This window comes from Tenrec ecaudatus, chromosome 3 (assembly GCF_050624435.1).
Source record: "Tenrec ecaudatus isolate mTenEca1 chromosome 3, mTenEca1.hap1, whole genome shotgun sequence".
Taxonomy (NCBI): Eukaryota; Metazoa; Chordata; class Mammalia; order Afrosoricida; family Tenrecidae; genus Tenrec; species Tenrec ecaudatus.
In genome coordinates this window covers 89,078,806-89,101,215 of record NC_134532.1, presented here as the reverse complement: position 1 = coordinate 89,101,215, position 22,410 = coordinate 89,078,806, and the positions used below count along the sequence as shown (strand labels likewise).

The following is a 22,410-nucleotide window of genomic DNA, read 5'->3' as shown; positions in this document are numbered from 1 at the left end:
ACGGGGCATATGTGGCAAAGAGAAGAGAGAGATGGGAAATGGGCAGCCACACCATCCAAGCTATGAACCAATGCCAGTCATCTTACTTATATGCTGTGTTTGTGCATTCCTGAGGGCAAACCGACAGTCTGTATTTTCTACTCTGGTTCCCATTTACATGGTATTCTAGATTGACATGAGCTTATATAAAAGTATATGAAATGAAATTAGTAACCTGTAAGCCAAGTAATTTTTTCATTTACAAGCTAAAATTAAAAATAGTACCATTCATCTGAACAATGTTATCTACTTTTAAGTCTGCCAGTGTCTCATTTTAGGAAGTTCTAGAGCAGTGCTGTCCAATAAAATTTTTAATGAGAGAAATGTTTTATATCTATGTTTATTTCCAAATATATGGTAGCCATAACTATGTGTGACTACTGAGGATTTGAAACGTGGCTGGGAGACATAAAAACCTATATTTTTATTTAAAAAAATGTTTATTAATTTACTCACCAGCAGTCAATGCACACCATACTGGACAATACAGCTCTAGTTTTAGGTGTCAATTTGAAGAAGAACAAACCTGCTTGTTTCTGATGATGTTTAATTTCCCAATCTCGAATATGAAACTATTTTAAGTTTAATTAAATAAATGTAAACTTACTGGTTTTATGTGAATCTCTAAGGAAACTTGCTTTCTGACCCGCGCATAATCTAGGAATGGTGAGGGTGCTCCCTACCTGCTGTGACACAGAAGCAGCTCTCTGTTCGGCCTGTGTTAGACGACTTTGAAGTCTGTTGGCTTTTTCTTGATACTCTAGAATTAACTTTTCTTTCTGTTGTGGGGAGACAATAAAAACAAACAAGTGCAAAACCGTATGTGATATGGAGCTGTTCAGTGGAATAATCAATACAATCTGGATATCATTTTATCACAAATGAACATGACCCCAAATTTATATTTCAAGTAATGAGCTTCAAAGTACAAAGTTGGCTTTGCACTCTGAGGGCATGCTTTTTTTTCCTACCCAAAAAAGTTATTTAATAAATTCAGTTGCAAAGTGATATTAAGTCCAAATCAGTTAAGAATTAAATCAAAAAAGTTAAGAACAAGACTAGAGATGCTAGATTACTGCTCCAGAATCATCCTGAGCGTTTGAGAAAGAATGCTGGGCCCCACAACTAGAGATTTAGAGTTCGTAGGTCTGGGAGGGGACCTGGGAATGTGCACTTTTATTAAGTCCCTTGCTGATACAGATGGTACTGGTTTGAGAACAACTGGGCAGTACCAATTTTCTAGGGAAATTATGAAATCATCACTGTTAAATTTCAAAGAACAGAAAATATGCATTCTAGGAATCTAGTTTTTAAAAAGTTCGTCTCATCCTAAACGATTTATACATTAAAACTTACTTCAGAGGGGTAGTGGGGAGGAGAGGAGTCACTCAGGGTTCGGTGTAGCAACAATGAAATTCAAAACCGTCCTCTAGTTCCTGAACGCCTCCTCCCTCCCAATTATCATGACCCTAATTCTACCTTGCGGACCTGGTTAGACCAGAGGATGTACAGCGGTGCAGTAGGGATCTGGAAACACAGGGAATCTAGGACAGATGAACCCCTCAACACCCGCGGTAGGAGTGGCGATACCAGGATGGAAAGGGGTGTAGAAAGGGAGAACCGATCTTGGAGATCTATGTGTAACCTCCTCTCTGGGAGATGGGCAATGGGGAGGTGGGTGAGCGGAGACGCCGGGGAGTGTAAGATAAGATATATTAATTATTTATAAACTATCAAGGGACCAGGTGGAAGGGGGGAGCGGGGAGGGAGAGGGAGGGGAAAAAAAAGGGAAACTGAGCTGATTCCAGGAACCCAAGTGGATGGTGAATTATGATAATGACGAGTGCAACGAATGTATAAGGGTGCTTTGCTCAACTGATGTATGTATGGATTGTGATAAGAGCTGTATGAGCCCCAGTAAAAAGATTTATTAATTTAAAAAAAACAACTTACTGCCATTGATTTAAATGCTCACTCACAGTATCCCCATAGGACAAGGTAGAACTGTCCCTGAGAATTTCTGAGGCCGTAACTCTTCACAGGAGCAGAAAGCCTGGCCTTTTTCCTGTGAAGCTGGCTGGTGGCTTTGAAATGCTAACCTTGTGGTTAGCAGCTCAATGTGCAGCCACTATGTCATCAGGGCTCAGGTATTAAAAAAAAAAAAGGAGAAATTGTTTCTGTACTTCTCCAGTATACTGTATACTTCAGTGGCTATTAGGGTCCATAGAACCAGTCAGTATCACGTTATTATCTCTGCAGGTCTGTCTAAATAAGATAGGCTGGATGAACAATCAAGAGGAGAAAACAACAGGATCAACAGTTCCAGGATGACATGAGAGAGGTGGAGGTGAGGGGGGGGGGGGGAAGGTACAGGTGTTAACAAACCCAGGGACAAGGGAACAAGTGTTCCAAATCGGTGGTGAGGAGGGTGTGGGAGGCCTGGTAGGGTGTGATTAAGGGTAATGTAACCAAGAAGAATTACTGAAACCCAAATGAAAACTGAGCATGATTGTGGGACAAGAGGAAAGTCAAAGGAAATAGAGGAAAGAGCTAGGAGGCAAAGGATATTTATAGAGGTGTAAATAAAGGCATGTACATATATAAATCTATTTATATATGAGGATGGGGAAATAGATCTATGTGCATATATTTATAGGTTTAGTATTAAGGTAGCAGAGGGACATTGGGCCTCCACTCAAGTACTCCCTCAATGCAAGAATACTTTGTTCTATTAAATTGGCATTCTATGATGCTCACCCCTTCCCTACATGATCACTGCAGACAAAGCAGGTGAATAAGCAAATGTGGTGAAGAAAGCTGATGGTGCCTAGCTATCAAAAGATATAGCATCTGGGGTCTTAAAAGCTTGAAGGTAAACAAGCGGCCATCTAGCTCAGAAGCAACAAAGCCCACATGGAAGCACAACAGCCTGTGCGATCATGAGGTATCAAAGGGATTAGTTATCAGGCATCATCAGAACAAAAAATCGTATCATTGTGAATGAGGGGGGACCAGAGACCACTTGTAGGCAACTGGACATCCCCTTACAGAATGGTCTCGGGGAGGAGATGAGCCAGTCACGGTAGGTGTGATATAGCAATGATGAAACATACAACTTTCCTCTAGTTCCTAAATGCTTCCTCTCCCCACACTATCATGATCCCAATTCTATATTACAAATATGGCAAGACCAGAGGATGTACACTGTACAGATAGTAACTGAAAACACAAGGAATCCAGGGTGGATGATCCCTTCAGGACCAGTGGTGTGAGTAGCGATAGTGGGAAGGGAGGAGGGCAGGTGGGTTCAAGGTGGGGAACCGATTACAAGGATCTACATATAACCTCCTCCCTGGGGGACAGACAACAGAAAAATTGGTGAAGGGAGACGTCAGACAGGGAAAGATATGACAAAATAATAATTTTATAAATTACAAAGGGTTCATGAGGGAGGGGGAAGCGGGGAGGGCGGAGAAAAATGAGGAGCTGATGCCAGGAGCTTAGGTGAAGAGCAAATGTTTTGAGAATGATGAGGGCAACGAATGTACAAATGTGCTTTACACGATTTATGTATGTATGTATGTATTTTGATAAGAATTGTATGAAACCCTAATAAAATGATAAAAAATTAGAAAAAGAAAATAAACATACAAAAAAAGAGAACTCTTCAGCATCATGAATAGAAATTTGTCATAACACGCTGTCATGCAGATAAGTTCAAACAATCCATGTACAATCATCTGGTTATTAGGCACCCAGCAGTACACATTTGCAGTCTGATATGTACCACAAGTCACAGAATATTATTGGCATAGCTCCAGAGCAACTATTTTTAAAAACTTTTTCGTGATCTGATTTATTTTAGGTCTGGCCTATGGCTCCATTTTAATTGGTATTTCTAGCTTGTATCTGTCATACTTATATTACATGTGAAGATTTCACAAAAAAACAACTCTTCTTGGTTTTTACAACTAGAATTGTTATACTGTTTTTCTGGCACTTATTTGAATTGAGAGGATAATATAAACCAGATGAATAATAACAAGAAAAATATTTTCTGTGAAAAACTAGAGTTCTCAAGTCCTAAAATAACAGGTGCTATCAGTGAATGTCGTGCTTAGTAATATAAAATATTGAAATACCAGCCCCCTATTAAAATGAACTTAATATATTTCTTATTATGCCCAGAAGCAGAAATTAAAATTTATGAAGAGGGTGTTTCAAAAAACTCATTGATAAATTCCATTATTTTAAAATTCCATTTTCCATGAACTTTTTGATGCCATCTCATATATTGGCTATTCCAATGTACCAAGGTATTTAAATAAATACAGGCCGGCACTGCTGAACATCTATTTGGGCAACAGCTGGCTACATGGTTCCAGTGGTACTACACGGTGCTTTGGGTTTTGTTTTTTAAAGGAGAGCAGCCCCCCTTTAACTTAGTAAGGGAATCCTCAGAGCCCTACGAAGAGCCCTTGTGGCATGGTGGTTACGTGCTAGGTTGATAACCATAAGGCCAACAGTTCAAAATCACCAGCAGTCAGTATAAGAAATGAAAATAATAATAACTTATTTATAATTTAACAAGGGGTTATGAGGGTGCGAGGGGAAGGGAGGGCAGGAAAAAAAGAGAAGCTGATACCAAGGGCTCATATAGAAAGTGAATGTTTAGAAATCATGATGGTAACATGTGTACAACTATGCTTCATACAATTGATGTATGAAATATTATAAGAGCTGTAAGAGCTCCCATTAAATGATTAAGATAAAAATTACAGTCTCAGAAGCCCATACAGGCAGTTGTAGTCTGCTCTATCGGGTTATTAGGAGTTGGAATTGACTCAATGGCAATGGCTTTGGTTGGGTTTGGTAGCTGTTCTCAACACTAGTTACACTAGTATTAACATTATAGTGCTGTTTTCTTTTTAAAATGTTTCTATTATATATTATTCCCCAAGAACAAATTCCTGAAAGTGGCAGCTACGTCAAGGAGTATTTCCATGGATCCTGTTTGTTTTCTAACTGGCTCATGTAAATCCACAATGTTACAGTGGTTACGAACAATCCCATGGAGACAGTGGTCCCCATAGTCTAACGGAATTCCAAAGCTAGATCATTACGTGAAGAACTGGAGTTCCCCACATCCCCAATCATAATCTAGATACGGTTTATTTTTTAAAATCCTAATGGTAAAAAAGATGCATGTTTGCTATATTTAGTTTTAAGGTGTTAATCTAAATGGGGGTATTTTAATGGTCCAGTAGGCAAAAGTATTTTCTTGTGTCTTTTGTGATGGACCAAAATAAAATACATGGAATGGGTTTGAAATGAATAATTTTAGATGTGAATAGACATTCTCTGAAACACCGCACAAGTTATCCCAGTGAAACAGAACTGAGGATTCTACCTTTTGTCAATTATAGATGATGAACGGCTGATTTTCAAAGCTTTTATTCACAGTATATCAAGTGTGGATTTTTCGGCTTAAGAGTAGTTTCCATTAAGACATACTCACATCTGTATGGCCATTTCCAAATAGAGAATTCGGACTTGGCTGAAATACAATTCTGTAACATGTGTATCAAGCTGAACCAGATAGCTCTCCCCCTGAGACTCCTTATCTTACCTCAACTACCTTTTCATTTGCCGTTTCCAGCTGCGAAAGCAACTCTTGGGTATGAAGTTTCTGTCGACTCAGCTCACTCCTATTAAGCAAGAGAGAGAGAGAGAACAAGAGGGAGATAGGAAAACCCTTTACTATTATTATTCAAAATCTAACAAGTTAGAATCATTACTAGTAGATACATTTTTATGTTTGGAAAGCATCATCCTGAAGTACAAAGTAAAGACAGTCATTAATAGATCCTATCTCAAAAGATGCACCCATTTCATTATGAAATGCACATTTATTTTAAAAGTACAAATGTGTCTTCATTTATTATTATCTAGAGATGTCAATGGATATAAAAATTAAAGTCAGTTCATATCTAACAGATGTAATATTTGCTATTACCAAATCTCACAGGCTACGATGCGTTGTACAGTCTGCATTTTGAAGGTTCACATTTTTCTTAAAGGACTGGAATCTTGTAAATTTAAGGCACCATTGCTCAGGCCCACGTCAGTTCAGTTCAGTGCATTTAGGACTGGTACCTGGGCATTCATACTCTATGCTCGGTCAGATGGAATTATTTTACTGCTTTTTGCCAAAGATAATTTAGAGACCTAGGTTAAAAGTGGGTCCAGTGCAGTCTTAAAATAACTTTAAAAAGATCAGATAAACCAAATATCAGTTTCTGAGTTTGAAAAGAGTTAATATAAGGATGGTTTTTAATCTTCTGACCTTATTTCTACTTAAAAAATTGTTACTTTGTTGTGATGTTGAGTATCTGCACAGCAAAATATACACCAGTGGTAGATGTACCAACATTTCTAGATGTACAATTCAGTGACACTGATGACAATCTTAGAGTTGAGTCGACCTTCTTGACCCTTTCTCGGAAGTGTCCCCTGACATTAACAGATACTCACTGCCCTCCGTCATAAGGAGCTTTTCGAATCTTTCAAGTTGTGGTGCTCACTTGTATCCCAGAAAGAGATTTAAAAAAATCATTTTATTGGGGCTTATACAACTCTTATCACAATCCACACATACATCAATTGTGTAAAGCACATCTGTACATTTGTTGTCCTCATCATTCTCAACACCCGCTTTCTGCTTGGGCTCCTGGAATCAGCTCCTCATTTTTCTTCCTCACCCTTCCCCTCGCTCCCCACTCCCTCATGAACCCTTGATAATTTATAAATTATTATTTTATCATATCTTACACTGCCTGGCATCTCCTTTCATCCACTTTTCTGTTGCCCACCCCCCAGGGAGGGTATATGTAGATCCTTGTAATTGGCTTCCCCTTTCTTCGCCCCCTGCCTCCCTCCTCCCTCCCAGAGAGAGATTTTTTTTAAAGAGCAGAATGCTCAAGGGAGATTTTTTTTTTTTGCCTAGTTAAGCTAAATTATCAGGGGATTTCTTTTTGATTATGGTTTAAGATTTTATCAGTTCAATATTTTCGGGGCTTCACCCAGCCCCCTTAGCTCTAGATTCTGGAGTCCATGGTCATTTGAATTTCAGGGCTGCACTTTCCTCTTTTTGATTCGGAATTTTTCTGTGGAATCTTACTCAGACTGTCCTGTAATGGAAGCTGGGCACCCTTCAGTTCTTTTGGTCTTATGGAAAGGAAACACTGGGTGACTGTTGATAAGCTTGGAAGACACTGACCACTATGCAATGAACTAGAGAGAAGAGAGCACTAAACCCAGGACTAGTTTAACTGACTAGGAGACCATCACATGGCTCTACAGCCCCAAACCAAGAAACCAATGCCCACATTTGTGGTTGTACCAAAGCGGCCTCAGGAAGCTCCCTTAGGCCCCTAAGTAAGCGTATTAAAAATAGATCTCACACATAACTTTTACCAAGTCCACTTTTTCCAGTGCACACGTAGGGCCAGTAAATGCACAATTATAAGAACAATAGTGAGGAGGAAGCAGGCCGGGTGCTGTTTTGTTCCTTGTTCTTTTATACGTAGATAGGGCTGCTATGAGTCAGAACTGACTCAATGGCACTGAACAACAACATCAACAACACAATCGGTTATGCAACCCTATCCTTAAATAATCCAATTTTCCACGTGCTCCACCCCACAGCCCCCCTTCCCCTAGCTTCTGGTACACTCTAATATACTTTAAAAACAAACAAAACTTTTCATTACGAATTAGATGAAGGCTTACTGAACACACCATCAGTTTCAATTTTAACAAGTCATGCACATTCTGTTTCAACTCACTGCAGTCCCCTCAAGATACCATCCTCACTTCTCCCTGTGTTTCTGGTTTCCATAACTCTCTGACCTCTGTCCTGGGTCAATGCTGCTCTTTTGTTTTTAAGTGGTGGATTGCTCTAGTACAGCAGGAAGGTCAGTTCAGATCTGGAAGGTAACTAAGGGCCATGGTCTTCAAGGTCCCGTTAATCTCTATCTGGCAAATAAGCCTGGCCTCTTCTACGATTTTGAATTTTGTTCCACGTTTTTTCTCATTCTATCCAGGGTGTTTTGTGATCCTTTTCAGAGCAATTGGTAGTGCTAGGCAGGCTCCGTTCGGTTCTGACCTCAGGGCTGTGGAGACTGATGTCAGCATGGTGTATCAGTCTGTTGGACTAATTACTTCCCTAAGTCCATTGATTCCACCACTCTTGTTTCCTCTGGATGGAGAAAGAGTAATAGTTGCATCTTAGATGGCTGCTCACAAACTTTTCAGGCCCCAGTTGCTACTCACCAAAGAAGGATGTAGAACACTGTGAACTTGGGTATGCCCATTGATTTTGGTGTCACGGACGACTATCTGGATCCCCCAGGCCCAGTGACTCATTTCCTCAAGGTATTTGGTTTTGCCTAATAAATGTTCATAACTTTGGTCCTGTGTGCTCTACCACATTCATGGATTTATTTGTAACCTAAGTCAATGTTGCTAGTGGTAAAAGAAAAACCCACTGCCGTCAAGTTGTTTCTGACTGACAGCGACCCTACAGGACTGGGTAGGACGACCTCTGTGGGTTTCTAAGACTGCAAGTCTCTGTGGGGTAGAAAGCCTCATCGCTTCTCCCATGGAGCAACTGGAGGCTACAAAACCACTGTGCTATCAGAGGTTCCTCTTTAACCCTGTTAGGTGCTGCCCATCAGTTTTAACGCATAATGACTCGATACATAACAGAAAGAAACAATCTTCCCAATTGTTACGATTGGGTCTACTGTTGCAGCTACAGGGTATGCCAGTCACTTACTCATTCCATTTCATTGAGCAAGAGTTTTTCTCGTTTTTTTTTTGGTGAAGCATCTGCTGTACCAAACATTATGTGCTTTTCCAGGAACTGGTCTCCTAATAACATGCTCAAGTGTATGAGACCAAGGCTCATCTTCCTTGCTTCTAAGGAACATTGTGGCTGTCCTTCTTTCAAGAGAGATTACCCTCCCTCCCTCCCCCGTTTAAAATCAACAAGGCAGACCTCTTCAGGGGTCTGTTTACATCTCGCTAGCATACTCCACCTGGATGTTGTCGGCTGCAATGCTACTGGCTATTGGACAGGAGACTCCTATAGTCCAGTGTGCTCCCGGTCAACAGTCTACCTGCCTCCCCGTGTATTACATAGCTTCAGCTACTGAAGTCATCACGAGAGACCTTCCTGGGAGTCAATTCAGGTCAGCTTTCCCTCACTTCCGGACAGTGCTATGATTGTTGAGTGTGGCTGAGTATGTTAGGAAGCAGGCGTGTGAATGGAGTTTACTCACAGCCAACATCCTCTGGGAGGGGAAGTGTTCTCATAACAATAAGCTAGACTTCCTTGGAATCAAATGAATGCATGATACCCTTCTCCCACTCAGCTGGAGGTGATTGACAGGCTACTGCCAAAAAAGAGGCATCTTAAGCAGAGGCTCTACTCACAGTCACCAATCTGCTGGGCGGACTTTGAGAGCAACAAGGCAGATTTCTCCAGAAGCCCAAGTGGAACTTAAGAGCCCCTCATTCACTCAGTCATGGCACCTTCCAGGCTGCTGCAGATTGCTACAGAAGGTACACTGCAGTGGGGTTTGTTCCCAGTTAGCATTCCCTCCACTTCCCTATGGATGGACCCTGTTAGCATGCGTCTCTTCTAGTGCATGGCCCTGGAAGTGGTCTTCCAGATTTCTTGGCATAGATTAGTGACAGTGCTTGTTGAAACATTCAAATTAATAATGATGCCTTCAGTGCTGTGTGGATTTCCTCTTTACATACCATTAATTATTGATCGAAATGGTGGACTGTTGGCTAATTCTTTATGACGCAGTGCATCATATATTCCTACCATCTTGCTAAGATGCTTCCTTTATCACAGTGTGTTACCCATAGAATTCTTCAGTATTTTAACTCAAGGCTGGAATTTTTCTTTAGTTCTTTCAATTAGTGACTGAGGCGGACTATGTTAGGAAGCAGGCGTCTTGAATGGAGAGTTTGATTTTCTACATCCAGGTCATGCACATTTCAATATTTAACTTTACTTTCTTTTCTGAAGGTGTCTTTTGAAATGTCCTGTTTAGCTCCTTTACTTCATCATTGCTCCCATTTGTTTTAGCTAGTTGTGTTAGGCTAGATTGTCTAGGGCAGTGGTTCTCCACCTTCCTAATGTCGTGACCCTTTAATATACTTCCTCATGTGTGGTGACCCCCCCCCAGCCACCCCTCCCCCCTGAACCATACAATAAATTTTCGTTGCTACTTCATAACTAATTTTGCTACTGTGAAAGGGTTGTTCGACCTCCCAAAGGGAAGTTGAGAACCACTGTTCTACAGAAACAAACCAGTGAAGTTTGTATGTGTTGTATATAGAAACAGATTTATATCAAGAATGAGTTACATAGTTGTAGGAATAGGTAAGTCCAAGGCCAGTTCAAGTCAGGCTTCCCCTGACGCATGGAAGCTGATGAATAGGAAGCAAGATGACCAAGCACAGAGAGCAAGGGTCACAGGGTAGTGGATGTAGAGGTCCAAAGTAGGCCCAATGAATCTACCATTGGTAGTCCACGGACAGTTCCTGGCTTCAGCAGATCCAGGAAACAGATGCAAGATACAGCTCAGTAGAAGGCAAAGAAAGTGCCAAAGAGAACTCAGCCTTGTTCAGTCTCTCTCTCTCTCTACCACCAAATGTATGACATCAAGTTTATGACTTCACGTGTCAAGAAGCTACAACACAATTGCTAGGTTGAGTTCTGCCCCCACCATTTCTCTGGAGTGTCCACTGACATAATTCCAAACCACCATACTCTTCTACACCGACGAGTAAGTTTTAAAGTCTCTTCTGACATTCACTTTGGTCTTATTTTTCTTTCCTGCATTTTATTTATTTTTAATTTCAATTTTTTTGTGTTCATACTTAAAAAAATAACTTTATTGGGAGCTCTTACAGGTATTATAACAATACGTAATTCAATTAGATAAAGCATAATTGTTTGCTGTCACCATCATTATCAAAGCACTTTCTTCTTGAACTCTGTGATATCCGCTCCCCTTTATTCCCTCCCCCTGAACCCTTATTATATATTATTATTTTGCTGTACCTTACACCACCATATGTTGTAGGTAAATGTATCCGTTCACCTACAATTCTGTTATTTGTTCCCCTCGAGCAGGGTTATACAGTCATCATTGCTATCAATGCCCCTCCCCCCACCTTCCCGTATTCTCAGGGAGTCATTACTCCCATTACTATTTCTGAAGGGTTTCTCTATCTTTGATTTCATGCATCAAATAACCTTAATTATACAAATGAACATATACAGGTCTCACAAGATTAATGAGGTGAAACTCAGACCAGAATAATAAGGGAGGAAATATGAAAGAAGTAGGGTTATTTATGTGTTTCATCAGTGCTATCCTGAACCATGGATACATCATCTCTTCCATGTGGCCTTCTGTGAGGGACTGTCCAATTACCTTAAAAGGGGGTTTGGGTCTCCACTTTGACTACGTTCCTTCATATCAATCTGATTGCTTATTTTGGAATTTTTGATAACTATTCCCGTTAACACTTCATGATTACACAGGCAGATGTGCTTTTCCATATGGGCTTTGTTGCTTCCCTACTAGATGGCCACTTGTTGCTTCCCTACTAGATGGCCACTGCAAGCCTTCAAGACCCCAGGTGCTATTATCTTTTAATAGCTGGGCACTGTCAGCTTTCTTCACCACATTTGCTCTTGCACCCTTTTGGTCTTCAGCACTCGCGTGGGGAAGGTATCATGTAACGCCATATTATTGGAACAAAGTGTTCCTGTCTTTTAAATGACCGTTTGTATTCCCTATGCATGATCTTTTAAATATCATCTCACAACTCACCCGATCTTTGGCTTTTGATGTTGAATGCTTCACAATTGCTCTTGAGCTGGTGTCAAAATGTAGGTGGGAAATACTCAAGGTCATATTTTGGTTTTCTACTAGGACTTGTTTTATTTTTCTTCAGCTTCAAGCTGAACTTGCATACGAGCACTTGATAGTCTGTGCCACGGTCAGCTACTAGCTTTAATCTGACTGGTAACACTGAACTTCTTCATTGTCTCGTCCCACAGATGTAGTCAATTTGATTCCCGTGGATTCTATCTAGTGTCAATTTGATTCCTGTGGATTCCATCTAGTGAGGTCTATGTATATATTTGCCATTTATGTCCTGGAAAAAAGTATTCTCAATGAAGAAGTCACTGGTCTTGCAGAATACTAAAATGCAATCTTTAGCTTTGCTTCTATTACAAAGGCTTTATTTTTCCAACAGTTTTTTCCCTCTTTGTGCCCAACTTTCAGATTCTAATCACCAGTAATTGTCAATACACCTTGATTGCATGCTGCTCAATTTCAGACTGCAGAATTTGGCAGAATTCTTCAATTTTGTCATCATTGCTTTTAATGATTGGTTTGTAAATTTGAGTAATAATTGCATTAACTGGTCTTTCTTGTAGTTGAATAGCCATGTTTCCCAAAGAGGGTGTTGCAATCTTCTGTGGATTGCAGGAATACTCCGGGTTGGGGGCTGCAAAAGCAGATACCTACACTTTATTGGATTATGGGCTATAGTACAAAAGTTTTTAATTGTCAAGGGGGTACTTAGTAATTTGTTTCTGAAAAGGGGGCATTAAGCCAAATAAATTTGGGAACCTATGAGTGTGATTATTATCCTTTCACAGCCACCACTGTACTTCAAGACAGATGAAATGTTCTTTTCTAAAAAAATGTAATGCTGCCTTTACTTGAAGGTAATATAATTTTATTAAAAACCTAAAAAATATGAAAATTAATAATAATGGCTGATATCAGAGGAATTGGCTGACCACAGAGAATACAAGAATATGTTTTATTAATGATTCACAGGTATGTGTGGAAATTTTCTTTTTGATGAAGGAAATAATTCGAGTTTTCTTGAATCTGTCATTCCTAGCACAGCAAATTATATGACTGCCCAAATAAAATGGCCAATACCAGTCTATTTCAGCTCACTAATGCCTGGGATTTTAACTTTTGTGTAAACCATTTCACTAATGAAGACTTCCAGTTTTTGAAGACTCATAACTTTATACATTCTATGTAGCTGTTATTAATAGAAGTTTGCTTTCATCTAATTAATAGCTGTTTGTTTTCATCTAGTGAGGTTTAAACTGCGCACGACCAGCAGGTGGTCTCAAAAGTTCTGCTCCATTCACATAACTAAGGAGGCGGCGCTTTCTAAATTGTATTGAGTGCCTTCCAACTTTACAGGTTCATCTCCTGGCACCATATCAGATAATGATTCATTTTATCCTTAAGGTTTTCAGTGACTAGTTTTTTCAGAAGTGGGCGACCTATTCCTTCTCTCTAGTCTTTTCTTGGTCTGAAAGTTTGCTGAAACCTGTTGACCATGTGCAGCCCTGTTGGTATTTGAAATATCAGTGGTTTATCTTCCAGAATCATAGCAACACGCAGGTAACTACAGTATGAACAACTGACAGGCAAACATTAACATTAAACAAAATTAAAAGGTTAAGATAAAACAAAGAAGATTTAGGAGAGATAAGGGAAACAATGCACAAACAAGATAAAGTTCTTAATAAAGCATAACAAATGTTGCAACAGAAAGGGACAATAATGGAAATGATAAAGACAATATAGGATTTAATCAGGCTGAAGAAAGAATTGCAAATGAGGATAAGGTAGTTGAAATTACAGTGACCGAATCCCTGCCTAGAGGGGTCACAAAGAAGGGATGAGCCAGCCAGCGTGCAACACAGCAGCCACAAAACATGCAACATTCCTGTAGTTCTCTAATGCCCCCCTTCCTATCATGACCCCAGTTCTACCTTACAAATCCAGCTAGACCAGAGCACGTACACTGGTACAGATAAGAGCTCTCAACACACGGAGCCCAGGCCAGATAAACCGCTCAGGCACAAGAATGGGAGAGGCAATATCATGAAGGTAGAGGGAAGGTGGGGGGAGAAACGGTGAACCAATCGCAATGATTGGTGTATTTCCTCCCCATCTCCCACAGAGTGACAAACAACAGAAACATGGGTGAAGGGAGACTGTGAAGTGTAAGACTTTAAAATAACAATAATTTATAATTTATCAAGGGTTCATGAGGGTGGGAGGGTGGGGAAGGGAGGATACAAATTTAGTTGCTGATACCAAGGGTTCAAATCAAAGACAACTGCCTGATAAGGATGATGGCCACATATGTACAAATGTGCTCAACATGATGATGTATGGATTGTTATAAGAGCTGTAAGAGCCCCCATTAAAATAATTAAAAAACAAGAAATTATAGTGACTGAAGAGCTACAAGAATGGATGCCCATGGACGCTAGTGTACTTTAACGGAATTATGGGACAACATCAAGAGATCTAAAATACAAATCATGGGGATTTCAGAAGGAGATTTCCATTATAGGAAACATCAAATATATACATAATTAGTGATAACCATGAAAAACAGGGGTGTGTGGGACTGGTATAGTTACATAGAATTTCTTATATGTTATTTCAGTTGGTACCAACTTACCCTAGGACGCCATAAATGTACCATTTATGGTAACTATTAACAAAATATATTAAAAATACACACAAAAGGAAGGGAAAAGAAAATCAAACTACTCATTACAACAAACCAACAAAACACAAAGGGAAACAGTAGTAAGAAACATAGACAAATAAGGCTTACGACATCTAGTAAACAACAGAACAGAACGGCAGAAGTCACTTCTTATTGTAATGAATGTGAATGCAAATAGACTACTGTACATACTCGAATATAAGCCAACCCGAGTATAAGCTGAGGTACTTAATTATTACCTGGGAAACCAAAAAAACCTGTTGACTTGAGTATAAGCCTAGGGTGAAATATGCAGACGCTATTGGTGAGTTTCAATAATAAAAACAAATGAAAATAAAATTACTAAAAATTGAGACATCAGTGGGGTAATGTATTTAAGTATTTGTTTTAAATAAAATGACAAGTCATTTAACATTAGTAAACCAGCACAGTAAGTGGAAAAATAGGTTCAACAAAAACAATAAGGTATCAACAATATTACTTTAAGAGTACTATTTCCTGAGCTCAATCAGCAACCAAGCTAAAATCCTTCAAAACTGGATTCCTCATCATCATCCATATCCCAATGCAGAGCTTCAGCTGGTGTGAGGTCATCATAGACACTGTCCTCACTGAGATCGCCGTCATCACCATCACTGCTGTCATTTTCATACAAAGCGCAGTCTTCACTGCCATCCATAGCATTACTAATACTACATTTCTGGAAGGCACATCGCACCATGTCTTCTGGAATGTCTTCCCATGCATCTCGAACCCACTTTGCTATTAACTCTGTCAGGCTTCATGAGATTTCCTCCTTTTGTTAGTTGGGCTTGACCAGATGACATCCATTCATGCCACATCCTTCGCACACGGTCTTTAAAAGGCTTATTCAAAGATATATCCAGAGACTGCAATACAGATGTAAGTCCATCTGGAATAAACGGCTAAAGTAACTGCTAGCTTTTGTCAATTTTTTGATGTCATCCGATAGGTGGGCTCTGAACAAAGCCCAAATAAGTAATGATGGCTTTTTCTTGAAGGCTGCTCCTGGTCGTTGGTTCCAAATTTCTTCCAGCCATTTTTTTTGCTGTCTTCATCCATCCAGCCATTAACATGTGCACACAGAGTAATTCTTCGTGGGAAATTGATCTTTTTAGACAAGGTCTTTCTTTTAAAAATAATGACAGGACACAGCCTAGTTCCATTAGCCAAACATGATAGAACAACTGTAAAGTGTTATTTTTTTCATTTGCTGTGTTTTGAGAAAAAATGTTTTTTTTCTCCTAAACTTGCCACAGTTCAGTTGCTTGGAAGATCAAAAGGCATGGCAGTTCCATCCATATTCCCAATATCTGCCAGGTCATAATTATAAATCCTTCTTTGTTTTATAATAAATGACTGGAATGACATAATTTTTTCTTCAAGGTCTTGTGGCAATTTCTGGGAAATCTTTGTTCTTTGTCTCAAACATAGTAGGCCAAACTTATTCTTGAAGCAGGTACACCATCCTGCTGACGCAGTAAAACTTTCAATGTCTGGTGCTTTATATTTGTCATCCGTAGCCATTTGTAAAGCATGAATGCGGATTCCAATGCGTGTTACGCAGTAACCATTTTGACAACACTCCATAACCCATTTATGCAATTCACTTTCTAGAGCCCCATAAAAAGACGTTAAACCACAATGAGTTTTTTTTAGCTTTTGGAATCTGTTCCAAGTTAGCCTTCATTTTCCGCCACTCCCTCACTTGCTTTTCGTCAACACAGAATTCCCTACTTGCAGTACTGTTATTGCTCTCTTCTGCTCTTGACACAAGCTTCATTTTGAAACCAGCCTCATATAAGTGTTCAAGAGTATCAATTTCTAATAGGATAACAAAACAAGACTTTGAAAAATAACTTTCATGGTAATGTGCACACCCCCTTTCCCACGATGGGTTAGCAGGGAGGAAGGGGGAAGTCCGTGCAGGTGGGGGATACAGGATGTGAATTAACACAGAGACCAGAGGGGAGAGACAGAGCGCAGCCACAGGCACATCCTTATAAGTTCAGCTGCCGGTGTAAGTGAATCACTGTGAGTGCTTCTGCAAATTGAAGTCGTCCACGTCATAGGGCAGCTCTGATTGGTTAGATATGAGTAAACAAACATTCAAAGCCCTGCAGTGTCAGCGGGGCTTTGAATGAACAGCAGAGAAACGGCAATCACCTGCGAGATAACGGGCGCTCATCCCGCTACCTGGGGGGGGGGGGGGAAGCACCAGTGAGATGTTACACCTCGCTGGGGTTCAACTGACCTGTGTATAAGCCGAATCCCAGTTTTTCAGGACAATTTTTGTGCTGAAAAACTTGGCTTATACCTGAGCATATAAAGTAAATCCTCTAATTAAAAGGCCGAGTGGCAGAATGGAGTAAAAAAACAAACAAACCAATGGGTCAATTATATGGTGTTCACATTAGTCACAACTTAAATACAACAACATAAATAGGGTGAAAATGGAAGTTTTGGGGGAAATATTTCATGTAAATAATAACTGAAACTGAGCTCGGGTGGTAATATTAATATCAAAGTAGACATTAAGATAAAATCTGCTAGAAGAAATAAAGATATATACTGACAAAAGAGTTGATTCATCAAGAAGATTTAATAATCATACACTCAGTACTCAGTATTGGAACATCTTGTATATACAGCAAACACTGATAGAAACTATATAAACTTATGTTTACATATAGAAATTGATATATGTACACACACCCACACACACACACACAACCCTGTAGGACAGGGTAGAACTGCCTCGTTGGGTTTCGAAGACTAAATTTTTACAGGGAGCTGAAAGCCTCATCTTTCTCCCACAGAGCCTCTGGTGGGTTTGAATTGCTTACCTTCTATCCCACCATGGTTGAAGATTTTAATATAGCACACTCACTATTGAACAGAAAAACAAGAAGGATTATCAGCAGGGAAAGAGAAGACCCGAACCACTCTACCTCAAACGAGACTTAACAGACACATAAAGAACACTGCTCCTAATCATCACAATATACATCCTACCCCAGTGCACACGGATCATTCGGCAGGATAGACCATGTTAGTCACAAAGCAAGTTTTGATATTTTGAAATCATAGAAGCATTTTCTCTGACTACAATAGAACAAAACTGAAGTCAATAACAAGAAAAAAATAAACAAAATGAAAACAACAACGAAAGACACACAAACATAAGAAAAGTAAACAGTACATTATTACATTGCCATGGTCCGAGGAAGAAACCAAAAGACAAACCACGAGTTTCCTAGGGCGAATGAAAAGTACCCAAACTTACGGATGCAGAGAAAGCCGTAATCAGACGTAACCCACAGCAAGACATGCTTACATGAAACAGTGAAGACAGATGGCAATATACTAGCCTAACTCAACGTCATCAACTAGAAGAGCAAAATCTAACAGAATAAAGGAAATGAGAAACAACAGATACTGAATAAATTTAAAAAAGAAAAATAATAGAGCCATAAAAACCAGAAGTTGGTTCATTGAAATGATTAATAAAATTAACACAATTTTAGCTAGGCAAGTAAGTGGGTGGGTAGGCAGGCAAGGACAGAGACAGAAAGAGATAGATAGATAGATAGATAGATAGATAGATAGATAGAGAAAGAAAGAAAATACCTAAAATCAAAAACGAAAGAGGAGACAGTACAAGTCAGTAGAAACAAACGAACGATGACAGAATATTATGAACTGTATGACAATAAACAGAAAACTTATGTTAAAATAGATCTATGATTAGACTCACAATTTACCTAACTGACGCAAGAGGACATAGAAAATCTCAGCAGATTATTCACAAGTGAGCATTGAATCAGTGACCAACAACTTCCCAACAAAAACTTCTAAGCCATAGGGAATTCTGGGAATACTGGGGAATTCTATTTAGACAAAAATCTATTTAAACCTTTCCAACAGATAGAAGAAAGGAATGTTCCCAAATTCATTCTATGAAGCAACCCTGATAATAAAAAATAAAAACAGCATTAAACCAAACACCCAAAGCTCCAGACCAATATTTCTTCTGAATATAGAAGCAAAACACCAGTGGGCATAATCCAACAGCACATACTATGGTCATGTGGGATTTATCCCAGGAATGCAGGGATAGTTTAGCGTTCACTAGAAAATCAACCAAGAAAGAGAAGCACTTAATCATCTCCTTGGACGCATAACCCCCCTAACTTTTCTTGATGAAAACAGTAAAGAAGATTGGACTACAAAGGAAGTTCCTCAGTATGATTCAGGGCATATATGAAAACCAACCCGTCAGGACCAAACATGAGAGTAGTGATACCAGGAGGGGAAAGAGAAGGTGGGGGAAAAGAGGGGGAACCCATCACAATGATCAATAATAAGCCCCCCCCCCCGTGGGGGCAGATAGCAGAAAAGTAGGTGAAGGGAAGACAACAGTCTGTGTAAGACATGACAAAAAATTTATGGATTTTCAAGGGCTCATGAGTGGAGCACATCCTGGCCCACCAGGCCTTAAGGACGATGACCCCAATTAGAGCAGCCAGTCCACAGAGAGGACCACAAAGCCAGCCCCACTATGAGACATGATACCCCTCACTGACCCATGGCCCTGCGGGAGACAGCACAGGAGACACAGTGTGGTAACTGTGCCCGACCTGATCCCGCCACACTGAGGCAAAGCACTGGGGGAGTGCAGCGGAACAGCAAGGGAATGGAGTGGCAAGGTCCCCAGGGAATGCTGAAAGTGGACTTTGGGGCCAGGGCGTGGTGCCCCAACAGACTGGACTGGAAAACACTCCTAAAGGCCAACAAACAGTCCTTGAACTAATTACAAGCTTTGCTTTCTTGTTTTATTTATTTTCTGCCATTGGTTTATTGTTGTTTCGTTGTATATTGTTGCTTGGCTTTGCTCTGTTTTGCTTTTGTGCATGTTATTATCTGCGCAGGTCTGTCTAAATAAGATAGGCTGGATGAACAATCTGGAGGAGAAAACAACAACGGGACTGACAGTTCCAGGGGGCCATGGGATAGCAGGGGGTAGGGGGAAAGGAAGTGGTGCTAACAAACCCAGGGACAAGGGAACAATAAGTGATCCAAATTGGTGGTGAGGTGGGTGTGGGAGGCCTGGTAGGGCATGATCAAGGGTAATGTAATGAAGAGTTCTTGCTGAAACCCAGGTGGGGACAGAGCATGATAGTGGGACAGGAGGAAAGTCAAGGGAAATAGAGGAAAGAGCTGGGAGGCAAAGGGCCTTCATAGAGGTCTAGATAAAGACATGTACATATACAAATATATTTATATATGAGGTTGGGGAAATAGATCTATGTGCCTATATTTATAGGTTTAGTAATCAGGTAGCAGAAGGACATTGGGGTTCCACTCAAGTACTCCCTCAATGCAAGGATACTTTCTTCTATTAAATTGGCATTCTATGATGATCACCTTTCCAACACAACTGCTGGAGACAAATGGGTGCATAAGCAAATGTGGTGAAGAAAGCTAATGGTGCCCAGCTATCAAAAGATATAGCATCTGGGGTCTTAAAGGCTTGAAGGTAAACAAGCGGCCATCTAGCTGAGAAGCAACAAAGCCCACATGGAAGAAGCACACCAGCCTCTGCAATCAGGAGGTGTCGAAGAGATCAGGTATAAGGAATCATCAGAACAAAAAAAATCTTACTATAGTGAATGAGGGAGGGAGTGCAGAGTGGAGACCCAAAGCCCATTTGTTGGCCACTGGAGATCCCCTTGCAGAGGGGTCTAGGGGGGGCGATGAGCCAGTCAAGGTACGATGTAGCACCGATGAAAAATACAACTTTCCTCTAGTTCTTAAATACTCCCCCCACCACCCCACCTATCATGATTCGAATTCTACCTTGAAAGTCTGGCTAGACCAGAGGATGTACACCGGTACAGATAGGAACTGGAGGCACAGGGAATCCAGGGCGGATGATACCTTCAGGACCAGTGGTGGGGGTGGCGATACTTGGAGAGTAGAGGGAGAGTGGGTTGGAAAGGGGGAACTGATTACAAGAGTCTACATGTGACCTCCTCCCTGGGGGACGGACAACAGAAAAGGGGGTGAAGGGAGAAGTCAGACAGGGCAAGATATGACAAAATAATAATTTATAAATTATTAAGGGCTCAGAAGGGAGAGGATAGCATGGGGAGGGAGGGGAAAAATGAGGACCTGATGCCAAGGGCTTAAGTGGAGAGCAACTGTTTTGAGAATGATGAGGCAATGAATGTACAGATGTGCTTTACACAATTGATGTATGTATGGATTGTGATAAGAGTTGTATGAGCCCCTAATAAAACGATTAAAACAAACACAAAAAAGAACATATTTCCCAACTAAGTGAAAACAAGCAAAGGGCATAATTTAGAATATATAATAAAGTGGCAAATATGAAATTTGAGATCTGGAAAACAAAACAAGAGAATACCTAAAATAACTTAAATTGGAGATGTGAAAGACTTATACAATGAACATCTACTAAAACAGAGTAAACCAGCACACTAAACTCATGCCATGTAGGCAATTCACATTCATGGAGACCCAACAGCACAGGTAGAGCTGCCCCTGTGGGTTTTCAAGACTAACTCTGTGTGGGAATAGAAAGCCTCATTTTCCCCCTGAAGAGCAGCTGGTGGTTTTGAATAGCTGATCTTGTGGTTAGCAGTCCAAAGCATAACCACTATGCCACTAGGACTCCTAAACGACTAAAGGAGACTTACGTAAACAGAAAGAGGTTCCCATGTTCACAGACTGGAATATTTGCGATCGTTAGGATGTCAATACTACCCAAAGGGAACTACAGATTCATTGAACTCTAAATCAAAATTCAAAGTCCTTTTACAGAAATGGAAAAACCAATCCTCAATTTTATATGGAACTGCAAGAGGATCTGAATAGCTAACGCGATGTTGAAAATTAAGAACATAGTAAGTGAACTCAGATTTCCTGAATTTTAAAATACATTATAATCCTATAGCTGCACTAACCCAAACAGGCTATAGTAATGGTATAACAATAGACAGAGCAATGGAACAGAATTGTGAGTCCAAAAATAACCTCACTACAGTCAATTACTTTCCTTGAGTCTCAACAACCAGGAGGCCAAAAGAATTGGATGGTGCCTGGCTACTCCTCCCAACCACTCTAAGAAGGATCACCTTAGAATGTCCTGGATAGAGTAGGAGCAAAATATGGAATAGAATTCAAAATCATAAAAGAGACCAAGATCCCTGGTCAGATAGAGACAGGTGGGGCTCCTAAGACGATGGCCCTTAGCTACTCTTTTGGTCGGAGCTGCACTGCTCCCTGAGGTAGAATGACCAACCAGTTAATTGCAAAGAGCAGCACTGAATCCTATTCTATTCTACGACATACCACACAAGTCTATACCTCTGCTCTGACTTCTTGCCTAAAAGCCCAGCTCTAGAGTCAAATTTAACATGCCTTCCCGTTGTCTTTCAAGCTTACTTCTAATTTTCCCACTTAATTTTTATAATTACAATATCTCTGTCCTACTTGCCTACGTTAACAATCTTAATCTCGCTCTCTCACTTTCTCCTAGTTGCAACATCTATTTGCCCTTTAACTGAGTTTCTTGTATCCATTTTTCATTTCTAACAGCCAATTCCTAGATTTACTGGAATAACCGATTTCTCAGGTATCTCACTATCAAATGAAAAATAATAT

General features: G+C 40.2%; 1 protein-coding gene across 1 annotated transcript in view; it reads right to left on the bottom strand.

Moving 5' to 3' along the window:
• Positions 1-22,410, bottom strand: part of SCLT1 (sodium channel and clathrin linker 1) — a 223,238-nt gene that overhangs the window by 5,677 nt on the left and 195,151 nt on the right. Inside the window, exons 19-20 of the mRNA XM_075543790.1 lie at positions 5,669-5,747; positions 723-818 (exon numbers count right to left, since the gene is read on the bottom strand). Coding sequence (XP_075399905.1) covers positions 723-818; positions 5,669-5,747 — 175 coding nt within the window. The remainder of the gene's footprint in view (positions 1-722; positions 819-5,668; positions 5,748-22,410) is intronic.